The sequence below is a fragment of the Myzus persicae genome, unplaced genomic scaffold, assembly GCF_001856785.1.
Source record: "Myzus persicae strain clone G006 unplaced genomic scaffold, MPER_G0061.0, whole genome shotgun sequence".
In the NCBI taxonomy this organism is placed as follows: Eukaryota; Metazoa; Arthropoda; class Insecta; order Hemiptera; family Aphididae; genus Myzus; species Myzus persicae.
The window spans coordinates 247,587-270,480 of NW_019103539.1; the positions used below are offsets into that span (position 1 = coordinate 247,587).

At 26.2% G+C, this 22,894-nt stretch overlaps 1 protein-coding gene across 1 annotated transcript; it reads right to left on the reverse strand.

The window, feature by feature from the left end:
- Window positions 1-184: 184 nt before the first annotated feature.
- On the reverse strand, window positions 185-17,627 carry LOC111034705 (ATP-binding cassette sub-family A member 3-like). Its single transcript, XM_022316039.1, has 21 exons — window positions 17,117-17,627; window positions 12,732-14,374; window positions 12,513-12,667; window positions 12,291-12,446; window positions 12,134-12,205; window positions 11,431-11,569; window positions 11,117-11,366; window positions 9,971-10,285; window positions 9,396-9,460; window positions 7,650-7,762; window positions 6,554-6,788; window positions 5,714-5,937; window positions 5,375-5,657; window positions 5,183-5,308; window positions 4,889-5,104; window positions 4,554-4,817; window positions 4,245-4,486; window positions 4,023-4,170; window positions 2,843-3,053; window positions 2,554-2,770; window positions 185-1,042 (listed from the first exon to the last, which is right to left on the reverse strand). The coding sequence occupies exons 2-21, from the start codon at window positions 14,359-14,361 to the stop codon at window positions 863-865; spliced, it is 5,241 nt and encodes a 1,746-aa protein (XP_022171731.1). The 5' UTR covers window positions 14,362-14,374; window positions 17,117-17,627; the 3' UTR covers window positions 185-862.
- Between the last annotated feature and the right edge of the window lie 5,267 nt (window positions 17,628-22,894).

The window sequence follows — 22,894 nt, forward strand, 5'->3', positions numbered from 1 at the left end:
ATGTTATTTAATTGATTAGGACTTTGATTGGGGTTTGCTTTCATAATAGAAGATATTTTCATTTTTAAGTAAAATAACAATGACTGAATATTTAACCAAGTAAGCAGAAACTAATAGAGAGACAGTCTTAAATAAATCAAATATACCTATTTATTAATTTAAATAGATTAAAAAAAAAACAACATGAATCTATAAAAATATTTATTCATAGATTTAATATAGGTTTTTTACAAAAGCTTGGATATCATGTAGTGCAGAATTTAAAGTATAGAGTATAGACAATTAACAATTTAAATTGACTTTATCATGATGGATACAGAGTTCATACATTTTTAATGCTCAAAAATAAAAAATTAGAAATCTTGAATTTAATATTTAACCTACCATATTGAATCTGGTAACAAGAAAGTGCAAAGCATAAACATAATTCTAATAATATTTTATGGTATAATTTTTTAAGATTATTATAAATATAATTTGAAACAATAGTAAATAGTAAAATATACTATAAATGTATAAGTTATCAGGCCGAAGCTTAAATAAAAAACTTTAGTAGGTAATGAAAAATAAATTTAGAATCACCGATGTTTACATTTATTAATAGGATTATAAAACATATTTTATCACTAGCCTCTTAGAATGTTCAATTAATTTGGGTACAATAAATAAGTATTAATAAGTTAGTATAAATACTTTAATAACAATATTAAAAATAACAATTTCAAGATTTAAATTCAAGTTTTAAATCAGTTTTATTTTGTAAGTTGAGGAACTGTGTTTGTAATACTAATAAATAAAATGAAGAAAATAACACAAAGTAAATTTAAAAGTAAAAATATGCAAAAGTAATTCAAACAAAACCTTAAGCTGTTGTATTTAAAACTGCCTGTTTTTTTGCAAATGCTATGAAGACTTGTTCAAGTGTTGTATCACTAACAGTGTAGTCTTCAATTGCAGTATAATGTTCCTTAATTACTTTCATCTGACCAAATATCTCAGACAGTGGTATATTTGGATTAGTAATGTGATAATGCAATAAACCCTGCAAGATAAATAACAATTTAATATCAATAGTTTTATAAAAATTAATTTGGTTTAATTTATTACATGAGATACAAAAGAAACTTGATTATAATGTATATCTATATTAATTTCCTTATTAATAATACATAAAGTTTAAATCATTTCAATACTGTTTAGAAAGGAGTCTCGATAAATTAGAACTAAGATTCCAAACTTTTAAGCTAGTGGTGTGAACATTATGAGGGACATTAATAAAAAACACAAGTTCTCATAAATAAACAATTTAAACCTTATTAATCTAGGTAAAAAGTATGAAAGTTAAAAAATTGAAAACCACCAATTGCGGAATTTATGTGTATAATGTTATTAGCGTTTATGGAGCTGACCTGTTTTTTTGCTCCAAAACTGCCTTACAGATGTCGTAGACAGTCGTCGATATAATATTATTTTATATATATTAGGATAAGTCAGGCCTATGAAACGAGATGTTCTAAGGTGACATAAAGTGTACTATATAACACTGCCACAAGTACAGGTAAGGGAAGTCTCGTCGCCGAGAAACTGGCGGAAACGTAGTTACAAGGATTGTACGCAAAGAGCAACGGTGGTAGTACAAGCTAAGTGTATTTTTTTAATGATTGTTTTATATTTGAATATTTTTATTTTTTTGAAAGAAAAACTGAGACTTAGATTTGAAAAATTATACTTCTATTTTCTAACCCAGTGGTCGCCAACCTTTTGGACCTTGCAGACCACTAAAACTATGTTCTAAATTCTACAGACGATGTATAGCTTACAATAGCTTTATACCTAAATACCGTTTCAATACTAATAAATTTTACACCAAATTAATATTTTAAAAAAACATACGTAAAATAATAAAAAAGGTTTAATTTTTAAATATGATGAAAGATTCAAGTTTTAACTAAATTTTATTGTGATATTTGTTGCTGTTTGTGTTGAAGAATTTCGTGCAATTTTCTGCTCCAATGTAATCACTGCAAGTCATAGAGCTTTACTTATTTCTAGCTGATTTCTACCTATTTTACAGAGGACCACCTAAATTTTCTCGCGGACCACCGGTTGGCGACTGCTGTTCCAACCCATATAATACAAATTTTAAAAAGAACCAATTTTTACAAGTTTTTGTTTATTTTATTATTGTTGTTTTAAACAACGTAAATAAAGAACCAAAGTTAAATGAGACCTGTAGAAAAATCATCTCATTTTGTAATGTAAAAAAAATATATCATTTAAATGAAATCAAACAATTCTGCAAGGCATGAGAGTTATTCCAGTGAATTGTATTTTAAGCAAATAATCATGGTTTTCGATTTTGTTCGGCAGTGCTATTGATATGTCCAGATAGCCCAGTAGTGGCCAGTACCCATATACAATCGCATTCACACTGATTACAACTCACACTCATACCAACTTGAAAACCATTGCTCTAAGGTACTGTAATCTACAGTTTATAGACTAGAATGTAGTTACTTTAATTTAAAAAAAAGTGTGATAGCTCAATCTTACCTTATGTTCGTCTTTTAAATTAATGTCTGGAGCAAACTGACGTTCTATATCAGATTTTAGTTCAGTAACATTGAAATAATCAATATAACGTAGTTTTACCATTATTGTAAACCCTTGTCCATAACGATTTTTCAAATATTGTATATTACCAATACATTTCATTACACCGTCCACCATTATTGTCAAACGGTTGCAAAGTGCTTCGCATTCATCCATACTGGGTATTTAAGCAAATCAAATAATTATAAATCAATATAGACATTATATACAAATTAAACAATGTTTTTACCTATGTGATGTAAGTACAACGGCTTGTCCACCTCTTTGACTAGCAGCTAACAATTGCCATAAATTACGTCTTGCTACAGGGTCTACTCCACTAGTGGGTTCATCCAAAAACACAACGGGTGGATCTCCAATTAATGCCATTGCAGTATTTAATTTTCTCTTATTACCACCACTATATTTACCGCAGACTCGATCTTTATATTCTTCAAGACCTATAACAATGATAATAATAATGAAAATGCTGACAAAAACATATTAATCATAGTATACACATTTTTAAGTATTCAATATGAATAGTTTATGATTATTTTGTAGGAACTTTTAGAAAAAATTGTTGATTTATATTAATATTATTTTAATATTTAATGCTTACTAGCACAAATAATAAAATATAAGTTACACTGTTTCTAAAGATTTAATGTCGTACACATCAAGTTAAAACAAGAATAACGCATAAAAAAGTACAGAACTTCTAATTAATTATCCATTTGTACCTGAAACCAAATCACTTAAAAGTGACAGAATTATATATAAAAAAAAACTAATAAAGTAATAAATTATTTAGTAAAATCAATAAACTATAATAAATGGAAATTAATGAAAATTACAGTGTGGATACTTTTTAATGGCAAATTATAGCAAGGCCGTAGTCAGAATTTTTTTTTTTGTGGGGGGGGGGGGGGGGTAGAGTATAAATATGTTATATTGTGTAGTCAAATATGAAATTATAAAAATATTATTTAAATAAAGAACATGACATTTTTTTTTTAAATGTTGGTAAGTTACTACGCACATTATCTTATATTTCTACATTAATTATAATTTAGTAAACAAGTTAAATATATATAATATACTACAACACTACTATACTAATTTAATTTTCTTTGAAGTATTTGAAAATCTTCTGATAACATCTTCAGTGTCAATTTCAATATCTCTGTATTCACTCATACGGGCCAAAAAAAATTTGTGGGGGGGGGGTTGGACCCCTCCCCTCTGGCTACGGCCTTGAATTATAGCATAAAATATTTTTAACCATTTAATTTTTTATCTATTTTAAAATGATATATTTATAATTGATATTAAATTCAATAAGTCTATTGACTATTATTATACAAATACAGTCTCATAATTTTAATAAATAAACATTATAGATAACCTCCACATCTCATTTTACATACCTAAAAGTTTAATCCATTTATCAACATGTTTTTTAGTGTTGGTTGGCGATATTCCTCTCAAAATTGCCATTAGTCTTAAAGTTTCTTTTCCAGTGAGTTGATCATTTATTGCGTCAAATTGAGGACAATAACCAATCAAAGAAACATACTACACAGCATTATAAATTAATTCATATAAAATTTTTTAAATCCTAAAATAATTATTACTATTTTTCTATTAACCTGATTTATATTAGAGCTGAGCTTGTACAACTTATCCGTCAGAATAGAAGCGTCACCTTTTGAAGGAAATGTATCACCAGTTAAAATTCGGAATGTAGTGGTTTTCCCTGCTCCATTCACACCAAGTAAGCCAAAACATTCACCCGGGGAAACGGCAAAACTTATACCCCTGACCCCAGTGAATTTAAAACTAAACTTTTTAACCAAGTCATCAACTAGCAATAATGGTGATGAAGAATTATCTAAAAAACATAAACATGGGGTTAAATTAAATATACTAATAATTAGTATACAGACATTTTTAATTACTTGAAAGAGATTTAGCTGCATCAACTTTGTCTCTTTCACCACCAACATCTGGATCTTCATTCATATCTTTATAGCTAACACCAGTGCCAATGATTTTGTTAAAAACAAACTGATATATCCGATGAAATATTTTATAATCAAATAATAAGATAATAGATGTATACAATATGCTACTAAATAATAAAAATAAAGTTTCTTCTAGTATGCCATATGGATTTTTATCAGATTTGAAAACAAAATAACTTTTTCGTGTAGAATACATATCTAAAATGTTTAAGTATAGGATTAAAAATAATGACAGTTGGCATAAAATAAAAAAATATATAAGTACTTACCTTTACACTTTTCATCCATAAAAGGGGATTTACATACTTTGCACATGTTGTTTTCCCATGTTATTTGTAGAAATCCTGATATACATGATGAATATGAAAAATGTGGAACAATTAAAACTATTAACCTTATTATATTTAACGTGTTAAAGGAACTAGTTTTATTATTCTCTCTAATTAAGTCTTTTAAAATATACAATCCAGTATTTATAAACATTCCTGTAAAATAATTAACCATAGCATTATCAATAATGTAAATTATAATAACTGCAACTTAAAAAAATGTATATAAAATACCTATTATAAAATTAACTGCAATAAACAATAACATGGAACTGACAAGGGTATTTTTTAAATAGCTATAAACATATGCATAGAGTATTGCACTCCATCCATAAATAAGTAATAATGTTAATAGAGCACCTGCAAAAATCATATTTAATATAACTATTATTCATTCAATTTAAACTTTATAGTAAATTAACTTACCAACTTCATTTGAACCAGTAAATATGTCGTTTTTATCCAAGAAATACATACCGGCCAATGTTAATAAAACCACAATTATATAACAAAAATAGTCCCAAATGAAACAAGTAACCCAATACATGATTGGTGAAAGTTTGGTCATCATTTGTAAGTGCTTAATGCCACTTACTCTTTCATTTAATGGTAAAGCTATAAAATATCCAATTAAATACAGTAATCCAGGTGTGAAAGTAGTGATCCAGAGAAATACTAATGCCATCCCAAGTCTTTCATCACATACATTCTAAAAAGAAAAAAAATGTATCTCAACCGTATATTTAATTACTATAAATACCTTACCATATTATCTATATGAATCGGTTCATTAACAGTTGAAATGTATGATTCATTATTTCCTGACAACTTTTGTAGTAGAGCATTGGAATACATGTTTACTGCAATTCCAGGGGTATGAATAGCTATATTATTGTATATAACAGTTGATTTTGTTCGGTTAAAGTCACCAGCAATCATAAGATTTGTTCTATAATTGAATACATCATCTTTGCACATTTTTAATAGATCTATAAAACAAATATTTTATTATAAATACATTTTTAATTTGACAATACAATTATGAACGATTATTTCAAATTGGTTGATTAAAATATGTAGTCTTCAAGATTTTTTGAGTATTATAAATATTTTAGATTCTAAGTAACAATAATTTTAAATCAATGGTGCATTTATTGGAGCCGTGGTATAACATTTGTTAGTATATAATATATTCAGTAAATAAAAAAAAAAAATAAACGTATTTATAACTTTAAAAATGTACTATAACTCTTCTGCATAACATTCAATTGATTTATTCAGCATAATATTACATTGAAATATATTTAAAATGTGACTCATCCAATTCATAATATTTAAGTTTCCTAATTTCAATATACTTTATACTAAGGACTTTAACATTAAAAAGAAAAAATAAGAGTATGATGATAGAAGAAGTTATTGAGAACTGACATGTTATAAAATGTTTTAAAGAATAATGATCATGGTTCGAATACAACTTAAATTGTGATAATGATATAGTTGAATTAAATTGTACACTTTTTAATTTTATATGTATACATAATGTACTGACGAGTTAAAATTGCTAATGAAATAAATCCGCTAATAAAGCTTTTTAGATCTTACCATCAATTATATTGTTTTCTGGCGATGTTTCGTTAACAGTAGCTTTATTTGCCTTAGAAATAGCTACAAATGTCGGTTCTAAATTTTCAGGAGAATTATCTCCAGCACGGTAAAAGACACTGCTATCTTCGTAGGTACTAAGTGATATATTTAATCCTTGAGAAACCACGGTTTGATTGATTAAATAATTAGTTGATTTCATAACTAACAAGCCCAACAGAATTGGTCCAATTCCCTGGAAAGAATGAGAATACAATTGGTAATTAAATGCTATTTGTATGTTATCAGGTATCACCTCATTAGCCTGGCATATTAAAGTACTTATTACCTTAACACCAAACAACTTTAGTGAATATTTATGGAAATTGTTATGTGTTTATTAAGTACAATTATGAAATAATAATTTTTAACTGTGTGTGTATATATTAACCATAAACAATAATTTATCATGTATATTAGATTCTGAGTGGAGCGATAAATATATTGGTATAATAATATTTAATATTTTTTGTCTAGATTATGTTCAATCTTTAACTTCAATGTGGATTCAGTTAGAAAATTGGATCTAGTTGGTACTTTGGGAGGTTAAAAGTTTACCTTAAGAGATATGAGAACACAGTGGTTGCAGTAATGGCCAATGCATGATGGTGTGTTATTATTTTAACAATTGACTTTACTCCATAGCTTGATAAAAATAGGTCCGGTGCATACATTAAATGTGCTCCAAAAGCTGTTAGAGACTAGAGTACTATATAGAACTCATCAATGTGTCGAAGCATGTAACTCATATTTATCCGAATGCATGATTGCATATATCGAAAATATCCGAATTACAATGAATTTGAACTTCATGAATTATTAAATCAGTTATAGGCAAACTTTTCAACATTAAAAGTTGCAAAAATTTTTTTCTTTTTTAATAAATAATTTTTATATTAGGTATATGCTATATGCACAATAATTAATTATAAGCTACTTTAGAAATCTATTCATTTTTTTGGGGTATTCATGTAAACCATCACTAATAATAATAACAATGATTTTTGATACTAATTAAGTTTTTTTAGGGAACATAAAGAACAAAAATATAACTTACAAAAAATAATGATAAAAGCCATCTTCTATATGTATAAATGACTTTTTTTTCCAATAATACTTTAAACTGATTTTTCATTAAAAATATTCCACTTGTATACTTTGGCATCAATGCTAAAAAAATATATGATAGTCAATGATTAGTATTAAGTAATACTTAACTGATAAAATATAACAATATAATAAAATATTAAAAATGTACTATATAGAATTGTATTTTTATTTATAATGTTCATACAATTTGAATTAATTAAATTAAGAGAGTACATTTTCAGACTTAATTTTTTTGTTTTTTAACAGACAAATTAATAAATTCAAAGAAATTAAATATGAATGCAAGTATAAAAGTTAAAAATTAAAATAAGACTACAGTTTTGTAACTATAATTCTTGTACATTTTTTTGGGATTGTCTCCTTAGAGTTGTATTATTTAAAATAAATTACAATTTATGTATTTAATTTATTATTTTTTCAAACATTAAGTACCTTATAGCTTTAAAAATTATAAAGAGTTATAAAATCAAGACTTATTAGTACATAAAGGAAATGTGTTTTAAAAATTACATTATAAAGTACAATACTAACAAGTTTCTTGTATAAAAATATATTTCTTGCAGTTGATTTATTAGTTATTGTTTGTTTTATAAATGTTTCAAAAATACTAAATAATTAGATCATTTAACAATATAATTACTACAATTATATAATATGTTCCCTATAAAAATGGAAAACCAATTACAACATATTCTGTTTGGGGAAATATCATACAGGGATTGGTCCATGAATCAATCCTTTTTTAAGATAGTAGACAAGATGTTTTATCTAAAATTATCAATACAAATATCATACATACAGAGTGTTTCGCCAAGCATGCTTGTCCATTTTTCTTGAAGAATGTAGCTATTCAAAATCTGATTTTTTGAATATTTAAATATGTTTAAAGACCATATTTTTAAAGTCTTGAGATCTTTGTACTACTTAAAGAAATATATGAAAACCATTTTTAAGGACAATTATTCTTATTATAAACATTTTAAAACTGAGAAACTACTCTTTCAGATTTAAAAATGTAATAAAAAAAGGTATCCACTAAATAATTTACAATAAGGGATGCTTTCATCTGAAAAATAGAAGTTTGGAAAGCAACGGAGCACTCCTTAAGAAGTACAAAAAATCTTAACAATTTCAAAAAATGGTGTTTGAGTACAGTTAAAAATTCCAAAAACCAGAGTCTGAATAAATTCATTGATAAAGATTAAAATGGGGGCGAGCATACTGAGTGAAAATACAAAATCACAATATTTGATTTACACATTGACTGCGTATGTATTTTTGCATTTCCCGCCCACTGCGTACATTAAGGTACATATTTTTACGTACAAAGGAACTGATCCTATATGTACATACATCTAAACGGAGTATGAATACATATTTTAAACCATGTGTTTAATCACGCTAAATAATAAAAAACCACATTCAGCCATGCTTAACGAGTAATAAACCATTTACTTTTAATATATTGTGGACGCCATTTGGCGTCAAACACGTTGCTGATTGATACTCATGACGCTAATTGGCGTCAGTAAGCAGTCAACATGTTAAATAAATAAATAATTAATGTAGAGTACAAAATTTAACTATTTTTTTTTAATTTAAAGGGTGTAATTTAGGATAAGCTGTTATTTGCTCACCAACAATATGTTTAATTTTGCTATAGTTTCATAAAAATAAAAAATAAAAAATTTACTTTGTGTGACTTCATTATTAGATGGTTGTTTTTGTTCATCTCCATCGTCTCCAGCTGTGACTGAACTAAAATTAAAAAAATTATATGTTCAGACTAGACATCTTTTTTTAATAATTTTAAGAATCTCGAATCATATATATATATATATATACATTATTTACAATAAATACTGAAAATTACAATATTTGTACAGAAATATTTATTAACATGTGTAAATGATATCTACAATAACAATGATTGAATTTATTACAGTTCAACAAAAACTATTGTGAAAAATGGCTAAAATGTTCTGAACATAATTTAACCGTTTAATGTATTAAATATTAAATTACACGTGATTCACGAACAAGAACAACCAACAGTCAGTGAACACAATAATGCAATTAAGGACAGATGACAGTATAAGAAATTACAAGCATGTATGAACTTCTCACCGTTGGTTATTGCTGTCACAAAAACCATTATTCAATGTTGAGTTCTTTTTATTGTCTATCCTACATTAAAGTTTATATATTTCATAGGAATGTAAATTAATATTCAGTATTATGTCATAAAATATATAAAAATATTATTACTTTGGATATATGTCCCCTGTAGTTGGATTAGTTATTTTAACACTTTTCAAGTGAAAATTTTGTTTTTGAAATTCAAGGGCAGAAAATAGGGCACCAAATTGATTTCTTTTTCTAGCTGGTAGATTAAATATAATTTGAATTTCCATATCAGCCATCAACACAAATTCAGGCACATATTGTTGAATTAAATTGGTCACTTGGTCAACATTAAAACCAACTTCCTTGGTTATAATCAACTGATAACTACCAGAATCTACTGGTGTGTTTATAGATGATACATCATCATCATCATCATCTGATATATTTTTTTCAGCTCTAAAATAAATAAACATATATTTTTTTTTAAATAGTAAGTCAAAAAGTATAATTTCTTAATTAATTCTTATTCTAGTCACAAACTATATTTAATTATACTTCTTTAAATGTGTCTCTTAAAACTTTTTAATTTTTTAGATAACTAACTGTACAGCAGGCATTTCACAAAGAATTGTATTTTTTTTTTATTATTATTATTAATTTATTTGAAAAAAAATTTACATTATCGAACTAAATCCCAAATATATTTTATTTGAGTTAACCTTAGGTATTTGGATGAGTTTGAAGGTCGATCAAACTAGGTCGAGCCTAGTTTATAAAAAACCAAACCAAATAAAACTTAAATCAAAAGTTCGAAATTCTATAATAAATCTAAGCTCTGTCAAACATTTGGTTGAGACCTTATCTTTGAGTTAGACCTACATCTACTATTAAACTTTAAATTATCAATAAACAAGGAATTAATTTCTATGTTTAAATAATATTAAAAACACGTATATATAATCCGTAATAAAAATGAAAATAGTAATATTGAACGTCAATGTTCTGGAAAATTAAAAATAGACTTAAACCCTCAAAATACCAAATGATAAACTGAAAATAAAATAATTTAAATATTCACTTAACATTAAGTTAACTGTTATAATGTAGGATGAATGTCCAGGGAACAATAATACAGTGGAAAAGCTATCATAAAATTCAAAATCTATAACTAATTGAATATATTAGGATTGTTAATCTGTAGTTAATTTAATCTAGGGTAATATTAATATTATTTTATTAACCTTACAAAAGTAAAAAGTACAATTTATCTTATAAAAAAAAGATTACTTCAGAAAAACTTCTTCCATTGTTGTACAAGATATACCCATTCCTTTTATAGAAAATTTTTCTCTATTAAGTTCTAGTATTCTAAATACATCTGGAAATTGATCAGTGTTTTCATTTGGTAAATTAATAACAACTTGGGCAGTCAATGAGCTTTGAACTTCTGCTCCTGGTATAAGTTCATTAATTGCTTTTATGATTTTAGACTCATCACATGATTCTTCTTTTACAATAGTCAAATTATAACCAGTTCCTGTCAATTTTTAAGAAATATATGATTATATTGTAATGCTTAAATTGGTTAATTTTATTCCTACCATAAGCTTTTTTTAAAAATAATGAAGAGCCATAACATTTAACTTTTCCATGGTCCATGATAGCAATCCTGTCACCGAGGACATCAGCTTCTTCCATAAAATGTGTTGTTATCAAAATAGTTCTTGTTCCTCTAAAAGACTAATACAAATAAAAGTAATTAAAATGTTTAATATGATTAAAAAAATTAATTAAAATGATCTTAAAGAATAATATTTGTCAACATTTATTTTTACATTATTCAGAACTGTTTTTTTTTAATATTATACAAACAATAACACTAGAAACAAAAAACATACAATCAGAGGATATAACACATGGGTTTGAATATAAAAATAAGTTGCAGTAAAATCCAAACTTTTTTTATTTCTTTTTATTATTTAATAATAGTACCCATATGAAAATTAAATATATTTATTTTAATTTAAGTTTAATTTTGTATTAAATGTTAAAAAAACTTCAAGTTATTCAAAGTTTTAAAATTTTCAATCAAGAGTAGTTATTAATTTAATTTTTTAAGAACCAAAATAGGTAAGGTAGCATTAAAAGTCTTTAAAAAAATGTGTAATGCCTTAGTTTTGGTTACAAGTGTGTAACATTTACTCATAAAATAAACTCTGAAATTGTGATATTTAAATAATTTAATTGTTTTGTAGGTAGTAACATTTATTGCTGAAATGAAAAGCTGATTAAATATATACATACCAAGAGTAAATCCCACATTTCTCTTCGGGATTCAGGATCCATTCCAGAAGTTGGTTCATCTAATATTAGTATCTGAAAAACAAACAATAAATGTTATTTTTAGTTACTTGTAAATTTAAAATATAACATAGTAATACTATTGAAATTAAAATCTTACTTTAGGATTGCCAACTAACGCAATTGCAAGTGACAACTTCCGTTTCATCCCTCCAGAAAGATTGCTTACTAGTTCATCTTTTTTTTGCAATATATTTAAAAGTTTAAGCAGATGTAAACCTTCAGATTTTGCATTTTTCAATGGCAAACCTTTCAGCTAAATCAAATTATAAAAATATTAAAATTTCCTTAAAATATTAAATAGTAAACATTTAATACATACCATTCCAAAAAATATTAAATGATCCAGAGTAGTCAAATAAGAGAAAAGTAAGTTATGCTGAGGACATAAACCGAGATTTTGTCTAAAATCGTCAATGTTACTAAACAAATTATTTCCATTAACATTTATGGTACCATATGTTGGAGAAAATAACCCTATAATAAAACAATTAAATCAATATATTATAATTTTTATTAATATTTATAAAATATAAACTACCTGTTATAATTGACATTGTGGTTGTTTTTCCGGCACCATTATGACCTAAAAGTGCAGTTATTTGCCCTTTATATAGGTCCAAATTTACTCCATTAACTGCATAGAAATTTCCAAAACGTTTATGTAAATTTTTTACACTAATTCCAACTTCAAAATTGTTTGGAGGTTTTTCAAAAAGCCTACTACTGCTTTTACTGATGGGAACCATATCATTATTTTCAGATTTATTCTTCGACCATTTACATAAGAAATTTAATGGTTTTGCAACACCAAATTGTCCTGGCATGACTGAGTCAATGTACCAAGCAAAAAATCCATAAACGAAACAATCAACAACAAACATCAGAAAAATAAAACCAACAGAAAAACTGTTACCCCCTTTTCCAGCAGTAAATAGAGTGGAGAATTGAAGACCTTTTCCTTGAGTTTCAAGTGACGATATAGCTATATAAGCTCTTGATACTGCAAAATTTGGAAATAATGTGAATAGTGTTTGAACTAAAATGCTTGTAGAAGGTTTCACAAAATTTTTGGGTAAAGTGTAAGTGAGACACCATACACTACTACCCACAATTAAAGCAATTAATGGTCGATTGAATAAACTACTAATTGCAAAACAAAAAAATACTCCGGCAATCATATACATCATTAAAAAAATCCATAAAAGTAATGGATTTGTGTAATTTAATAACTTTGCTTGACCAGTATATACTTCAAAACAAGTAATGTAAGTAATAACTGTGATTGATATGGCATATACAAAAACGTTGTGTAATATCCATCCTGTCCATATCATCCATGGTTTAAGACCCATAATTTTCATTAATTCTTTTACGCCTGAATCTTTTTCTTCAACAACTCTCTTAATTGTATTGGAACACATTAACAAAAAACTTAAAACTGTGAATAACGGCAAGAATATATCAAATAATTGTTGAAATGTTGAATCCTTTAAGTAATTTGCATAAGGATACGACTGAATTTCTAAATTATAATCATTTATATTAAGGTTACTTTTATTATTGGCACTCAACATAATAAAAGCTTTGTCTAAGGTTAACTGTAATGCTAAAAATCCCATATTTAGGTATTCATCACCGTAGTCCATAGGTCCTGGTATTTCATAAGGTGGAAACAAATGATCTGTTAGCCATAATTCATTAGTGCTTCTTAACTTATACTTTAAAACTTGAGATTTTATAGTTTCTTCGAAAACAATTCCAAATCCATAAATACCACCACCTTCACTGCTATTGAATTTGATTTTAAATTTGTTTATCATTTCATCTTCATTACTAGCAGTTTCAATATTATCAGGAGAAATGTCCAAATTTTTTTTTACAATGTTCATAATTTGTTCTGTTTCAATGGTGTGTGGAGTATATATAAAAAGTCCAGATGAATGACGGTTCATAAAATTTAAATATAAAATTTCTTCAGAAATAGGGCTTGGTATAGTTTGATTTATAATTGTTGGTTCAGATGTTTTATCATTTGAAAATTGTGACTTTATATAATTGATGAAAAAAAATAACAAACATGGTACTATTATTTCAATTATAGTACTCAGCCAATGTCTTTTTCGCAGTTGTAAGCTTTTCCACAGAAGTACTTTTATTTTTAACCACATTTTTACTTATCTTCTGAAAAATAAAATACATACCTATTATTTACTTAGGTACATTGATAGAATCAACAAATAATTTTATTTATTGTCAAAAATTATATTACACAAAAAATGAATATAAGATTTTTTTAACCATGTGTTCATTATTCAATTTATCAGGATGTTGTACTCACACACTCGCACAGAGACGGGCAGTATTTCAATTAAATATATTTGAAATAAATTTTTAAAGATTTTGTATTTTGAAAACACTCAATATACAAAATAAATGCATATGAGACTCTATAGTCTATGATCATAATGATGGAACTTAACTGAGGTGATTTTATCTACGCTACTATAACATTAATGCTCTGAAAACTTGCTTCTAAAAATTCAATCATCTAAATGGTACATAAATGGGTATCACTCTGGCACTCAGATGTACGGTAGTTGTTGTACATGCCATTGTAATGGTTGTGTTATACTTGAGTTCAATGATAAATTATTGCATACAAAAAACAGAGAACGGTGACGTGTCATCCTAGCATTCTGGTATAAATAATCAAATTTGATAAAATTGAAAAATATAATTGATAAATATTGAAAAAACCTCATAGCTTTAAATAGTGTGAATTATTTACAGTGAAGTATAGTGAATATATGGAAAATGATATTAATATTTGTGAAAATTTCAAGTATTTACAGTTAATAGTTTTAGAGCTGCACCAAATAAATAAAATCAATTTTTTTTAAATTGATTTTGAGTAACAATTACATTTTTTTAACTCTTTTTTATTTTTTTGCAATGCTACTAGGAATTTTCAATGTTGACCTCTCAAAAGTACCAACTAGATTCAATTTTATTTTAGGAGAGATGCTGATACCAAAGCATTTTTACCACCACAAATGTTAATCATAGAAAGAAAATAACCACATTATTGTAAATAAAATGCATTAATTTTCTATGCTCAGAATCTAAAATGAAGTTGACGTCCTATCTATTCCTCATTGTACTATTAGTTTTTAGATTTGTTTAGATTCAGATATTAAACAATTTATTAATTTTTGTTTTCGGTTAGGTCAATTATGTTTATTAATATCAACTAAATAACAAATATGCATTTATCAATTTATCTTTCATTTTTCTTTTTTCAATTAATTTTTCAGACAGTCAAAAAATATTCTTAAGTACAACAACATTGAGTTTTCTTTTAAGTGTATTGTCTATTTGTATACTAATTAGACAGAAGGTATGTGTATTATAATTTATGGAATATTTACACAACGTGTAGCACTGTAGCAGTGGCCTTGAATTAAGTTCAACCAAGCGCGGATACAAAGGTTAGAGGGATCGCCGTATTAGAGATGACTCTCCCAAATTCTACCAAAAAACAATTTTAAAAATATTATGAATTTTATGTTGGGATCACTAAAAAATGCCAATCATTTTGTAGTTCAAAATGTATAAAATACTAAATTTTTATAGCTATGGATTGAAAATGTAACACAAGGTTTCTCATAAGCAGCACACTGCAACCAAAAAATTTAAAAGAATGTACAGTCAAAATATGGAAATTTCAAGTTCAAATTTAAACAAAATTAGTATAATTAAACACAGAACAACGATTTTAGTTTTTTGTTGCAATATAATAATATTATTTGTGTGTACTTTGTATTCCTATAAAAAGTGTTCTTTTCAATGTACCTTGTTATTTTAATCGCTGGTTAAAAGTTTATTTATTTACAATATAAAGTAATATTTATCATAATACATTAATCTATCATATTTTATAATTACATGTTCATAATATAAACAACCTTCTACCCCCCACCCCTTAATAAATATCCTGGATCCGCACCTGAGTTGAACTAGGGTCACAATAACCTAAGTAATAACTAGGTTAAACTGATGTTGTTATAAAGTAAGAAAATTCTTTGTTTTGTTATAGATACTTTGTAACATAGGCATGGTGTTAACGGGTTTCGGTTAGCGCCCCATAAAAATTGTAATCAAATTTAGTTATGAGAACATTACAACTGCATGTGTCTTACAAACCATGCATATCGTTCTGAATAATCCATTTAACTCTGTTGTTTAATATTAGAGTGAATTAACCTATTATCAAACTCATAAGTAAGAATATTATCAAGTAAATTGCATGTGTTTTTTTTTAAATTTTGATTTAAATGTATTAACAATTTAGGTTATTCAAATTCCTATAACTTGCTTTAAAATTAAAACATATGACATTAGAATGAATAAAATGTTAATACTAAGGATAAAAATTAGTGTTAATAGGTAGATACTTGGACCATGTATACGAACTATGAATGTTGATGGATTAATTTAAACACTAACATTTTTAAATTACTATAATCCTCATATCTTCAGAACCCGTTATCACAAAGCTATTATCCTTAGAACACAAAGTTAAATAACTCATCAAACTATGCAGTCAGGTTTTGTTTTTGATACCTACATCAATATGTTCAGTATAATTTTCCGTTTAATAAATTACAGTAAAAAAGGGAGTTCTTGTTGAAAAATTGAAATTTGTATCTCCCAAGATAGCTCCTTGAGTAGGTCAAGAATTTTAAATTGTGGCCCTTAAGTAGATACATAAATATATATATATAAATTCAAAAAATCAGATTTTTAATAACTGCAACTATGGAGAAATAAATGTATAACATTTAACATGAGTTAATAAGGAATATAGTAGATTAATCCCTAAAATTAAGCTTAAATATTAAAAAGCATGAAGTAAGTACTTACCAGATACCTGAATGACGTTGAAAGTCTGCTGACTAGTGATTAAGGATGATATTATATTTAATTTAGGTGGGTAAGCAACTTTAATTACATACAGAAGTACAGAACAATAGTACTAATGAAGCAACTATAAACTATGAACATAGAAACGAATATTAGGAGTAATAACTAATAATAATTATTGTCGGTTTACACAGCACAGTATAAATATAATAAAATGTATTTATAACCATATAAAAAGCACTGAATCAAAACTGGACGCTAGAAAGCAACAACCCTAATGAATCATGAAGAACGACTCGACATGTCGTGTCTCGACTACCGCAATCAGTATCTGTATAGTCGAGTCTCAAGTCTCGACTCTCGATTATCGAAGTATCGAACACCAAATAATAGTTAATAAATTATTGTGATAATGACTAATGTGACCATGAAGACTGTAAAGAAAATAGAGATATATCTCTAGTCTTCATGACTGTGACGTTGAATAGACGTGGGTGATTACTGAATAGTGATAAGGAATAATAACATTATTTGATACTATTGTTCTATGCAGCAGCACTGATACTTAGATCATAATTATATTTTTAACTTGGACGTCTGCTATTTACAATTTATGTTCTGGAGCATCGTTAACTTGCGAGTGTTGCGACCATTGAACCATGTAACCATGTATCGTTGACCTATGCATGCAACTCGCAAATCGATGTCGTTGTGACATAGATTGTTGTGGTCGTACTGTCATGGATATTGACATATTGTTGTATATATCTGTGGTTGTGGCAAATAAATAAATAATACAATAATTGATAAGATCATAATATTCAATATTGGGTTTTTTATACATATTATATACTTAGGCAGGCATTATTAAACTATAGTATAGGAAAATGTCAAGTATAGAAACTTGTATTATATTTTATGAAAAAATCATATTTTGTCTCATGTAGAGCTGTTTATAAAATGTTCGATTATTATTAGTTTTTTTAGAATTAATGTAGATAAAAAAACTTGGAAATACAAGGTTTCTTGTTAGTTGTTGACTTGTTGTTAGTTTGTTAGTGGAAATTAAAAAAAAGTTGAGCGTATACTTAAAGGCCCTCAATATTTTTTTATGAGTGATTGAATTAAGAATTTTAACAAAATTCGTAAAAATCAGGAAAAATTGCAAATTATTTTGAGTTGGAAATTCATAATTTTTTTTTTATATCTAAGATTTGAAAATTTAATACAACTTTAATTATTACTTATTTTATACAACCTTAAGCTTTCTTACATTTAACTAAAAAAAAGTTTATTGGCTAGTCAAATTCATTTTTTACGCGCGTTTGAAGTTAGACAATGGATATTAACCCTTAAATTAATAAATTCTCATATACTTAACGATTTTCTTATTTTTTTGTTGTTCAAAAAATCATATTTGAATATAATATAGTTCAATACTTGACATTTTCATCATATTTAAGTTTAAATAATTTTTTTTACATGATAAAATTTTCAAGTTTTGAGTTATTTATAGACATTTGAAATTTGAATTTTTTTTAGCTTTTAGTTTTTCATTCTATAAATGTTAAATAAATTGTATTAGTTGGGTAAAAAAGCTTGAAGGTGTAAACAAGGTTTCTCATAAGTTGTTACAACAGCAGTGCGAAATTTTAATGATCTATATACGTATAATTTTTTTTATCAGTATATAAATTTCAAATTTTTACTAAATTCATCATAATCTCGAAAATTTGCAAATCATTTTGTAAATTTGAAAATGAAATACCACTTAGTTTGTCTACTTTTATCAAAAAAGAATGTCTACTGGAAAGTCAAGTTAAAATATTAAATTTCAAATTTGTTCAACTTACGATTTTCTAATCTAGTAATTAATTGTAATTCAAAAACAAATTACCGTAGATGTTTTAAATTTGTTTAAATGTTTATTTTATCGTTTTATATAGTTACTTGTAAAAAATTTTCAAAAAAATTAAAATTAGTAATGTCCGTAAACAGCTCAAAACGAGTCAAAATATTAATCTGGAATTGTTATCATATAAGTATAGAAAATGATAAAATAAACATAAAGTGTAAATTTCAAGTATCTCCGGTAATCCGTTTTTAATTATTTATAACAAAATAAGAAAATCGTTTCATGAGAAATCGAGTATACCTAAATATTCTATGTCTTAATAATTTGAACTTCAAATACTCATACAAATTTTATTTGACTTTCCGTTGGACATTTTTTTTTTAAGGTAGACACACTTATGAAGTACCTGTCTATGGAACTAACTTTCTTGCCTTTTTCTAATTTTTTTTTTTTTTGTACAAACCATAGTGTCGGAGTATTGTCGTGACTGATTTATTTCATACCCTCTGTAAAGAATTTATCCACGCTTAGATACTCGCAAAGTCGCAATACCCTCGTTTTTGTAATGTTTGTTATTCTATAAATAATATTATAGTCTAAATACATTTTCCAAAACTCATCATGTCTTATTGTATATTGGTCAATAGTCATAACACTCATAACTTATAAGTCATTAATCTTGTATTTTTATGGTGACAATTTGGTTTTTCAACTATAGAAGCCCGTTGAATTCTTGACCGCGTAATATATAGTTATTTTAATAGTATTAATAACAAAATGTTGAGAGTGTGACATACTCTCAAGTCAATACTATTAAATATTAATACATAATTGTCCTGATAAAATATAATTAAATTATATGATTACAAATTAAACTTATCGTAGTTTGCAATTGGGATGTACATTGTACAATTAAACAATTATGATAATTATTCCTTGGTAAAAAAATTTCAAATATGATGGCAATATCACATAAGTATATAAACTGTACCTATTATATTATCGCATATTATACTCATTATCATACATTCATACACGATAATAATACCTTATTTATTAGCAAAATAAACTTGGTGCAGCTATAGTTTATGCAAACTCAAACCTGCTGCATTTTTAGTATAAGTACATATTGCCTACTACTATGTATTTCTATGTCCTTCTGGTCGTAGCTTTATTTTTTGGCAATCACTGCCGTTTTCGTCAATTTAAATGTTATGTGCAATGCGCTATTGCTATCATGCCATATAGGTAATATAGGTTATAGGTCATATAGGTCTTTCAACCTAGGATAATAGATATGACATCCATTTAAAAAATCATTTTTGTAATTATTATTATGATTATATAAATATTAACTTTTATGTTATAAATTTATACGGTATTTCAGGTAACAACTTTAATTATCGAATCACGGTATATATCGGTATTTTAGAATACCGCAAATACCGAACACCTGTATTTTTTAAAGGGCTCAATACGACAACCCTTATCGGTGGTGCCTTTTTAGGCCTACGATTGCGCGTGCGATATTATTTGTACTTGTAAGCAATATTCTGTGATATCGCCAAGTATATTAGTATATAGATACTTATCCAGTTATCCACGGTAAATGTCTATACAGATTGTGGTGATCTGTTCCTACGTTATTACTTTTGATTATCTATTACTTTTTATTGCCGAGATACTAGACAAACTTCCAATCACTTCACTAAGAACTGATTGATTTTATTTTAGATCATACTCTTATATTGAATCAAAATATTATTACCTTTATTGTAAATTTCTATGTAGGTATACGTTCGAAATACGAATATACCTATACGATAATAGTTTAATTCGAGCATGACGAGCTGTCTATTTAGATACTGTCAGTTGAGTTATTAGTACTTCAGCTGTGTCAATCCATATGCAATTTTTCGCTGTTTTAACATTATGTTTATTTTTTAAAATGGAAAATACAACTCTCTGTAAACTCCGGAAACAGGTATAGGGGTATTAAAATGTAAAATAAACATTTTTGATTTAATTTATCCACTTTTTTGATTTATTAACTTTTTAATATATACTTTAATTTTGTGTTATTTAGGTATTTTTTAACGATATTTTTTTACTTGACGGTAATTACTTGTTTACCTTAAAAAACGCTATGCCATAATCAAAATATTGTAAAAAAAACTAAAATTTAAAGAAAATATATTTTTTCTAATACATACATATTACATATAGATTGTATAGTTGTATTTATTTTCAATTTTGTATAAAATCTTCGTAGTTTTCATGTACATTATAATTATATATATATACAGAGACACAAAGTGATTCATCAAGCGACAAGCATCATTCTCGCCCCCTTTTTATTCTTCAATAATACAGTTATCCTAAATCTATTATATTTTGAATTTTTATGTATATATACATAAAGACCATATTTTCAAATTTTTGAGTTTTTTGTACTACTTAAGGTGGTATCTTGTGGGGATAGCCGATAGGTCATAGGTACAAGCTTTTGATTTAAAAATAAGAAACCCATTTTTACTGTAAATTAATTAGCGAATATTTTTTTCTGAAAATGCCGAGGTATTAAAATCTAAATTAATAGGTAGTTTTTGAGATACTTAACTTTGTAGATTAAGGATGTAGCATTGTATCCGTAGATATAGGCCCATGATAACGGGTTTAGAAGATATGTAGAGGCTATGCGATAAATTGAAAATTGTAGCAACTACTATAATATTAATTTATCAGCATTAATAATTTGTAATAATAGTCCTAGTATAATTAACACTAGACGTAATATTACTTTTATTTTATATTTTTGTAAAATCATTTTTAAGGACTTTTATCCCTAGCATTAACATTTTAATAACTGAAAAACTACTCATTTAAATTTTGGATTAGGTACATCAACAATAAAAAAAACTATCCTCTAAAAAATTTATTGTAAAAAAAGATTCTCATATTTTGAAGAACTGCAGAAGTTTATATTGCTCCTTAACTCAAATATCGTAGGTTAAAAAAAAATCAAGAATTTGAAAATACTGTCTTTAAGTATATTTTAAAATTTGAAAGAATTTGAATTCTAATAAATGTATCATGTATTATTAAACAAAAAATGGGAGCGATTGCGAGAGTGCTGGGTGAATCATTCTGTAAATAAATTATGAATCACTTCACCATACATAGGTATTTGATATTTATATGACTATTCATTAGGTAATATTATTTTTATAGAAACTGCGTGTTAAATAAACAGAAAAAATATTGTGTATTATAAATGTAAAGAATATACCGATGACCAATGTGCCTATGCTCTATATTGACTTTTATGTATTTAAGCATAAGTTTAGAACACCTAATGGTATACATCGGAGTTTTGTCAGTCTATCCGCTTTAGTTAGCAACAGGGCTTGCAAACGTTATAATAACGTTATGATTAAAAAAACGATTGAAATTTGTAAACGTAATTATAACGGAAAACGATAAATGTAAATAAATAAATAACATAAAACAAAACGTAACGTTTAACAAAATATATGATGTATCATTAAACAAAACATAACGTAAAACGGTATATATTGTATTCCATTAAACGAAATAATTAATTCCCAATTATTTAATAATACTTAGTAGTATTCAATTATTTATTCAATCCAAGAATTAATTTTATTCCGTATCCGGCATATCCGGGAGATCCCGTATTAGATATTATTTTAAAACTTAATAAGAAGTTATTAATAGAATAATTTAATTACCAATAGCTAATAATAGTGATGCTCTGATAATATTGTACTGTACTATCTGTACTACCGTCGAAATTTATACCACTCAAGTTATTCAACTATTGTGTTCGGTGTTCAGTTTGCTCAGATTTATTCACTCGTCAGTGTTTGTCTAATTGTTGTCAAATGTTTAATATTTATATT

Bases quoted from the DNA above. Each gene is read 5' to 3' on its own strand.
- LOC111034705 (XM_022316039.1), bottom strand. From the start codon at position 14,361: ATGTGGTTAAAAATAAAAGTACTTCTGTGGAAAAGCTTACAACTGCGA. The intron at 7,763-9,395 runs GTAAATTTTTTA...ATATTTTTTTAG, and splicing joins TAATAATGAAGTCACACAAA to CATTGATGCCAAAGTATACA. The intron at 2,771-2,842 runs GTAAAAACATTG...TTAAATACCCAG, and splicing joins GTTGTACTTACATCACATAG to TATGGATGAATGCGAAGCAC.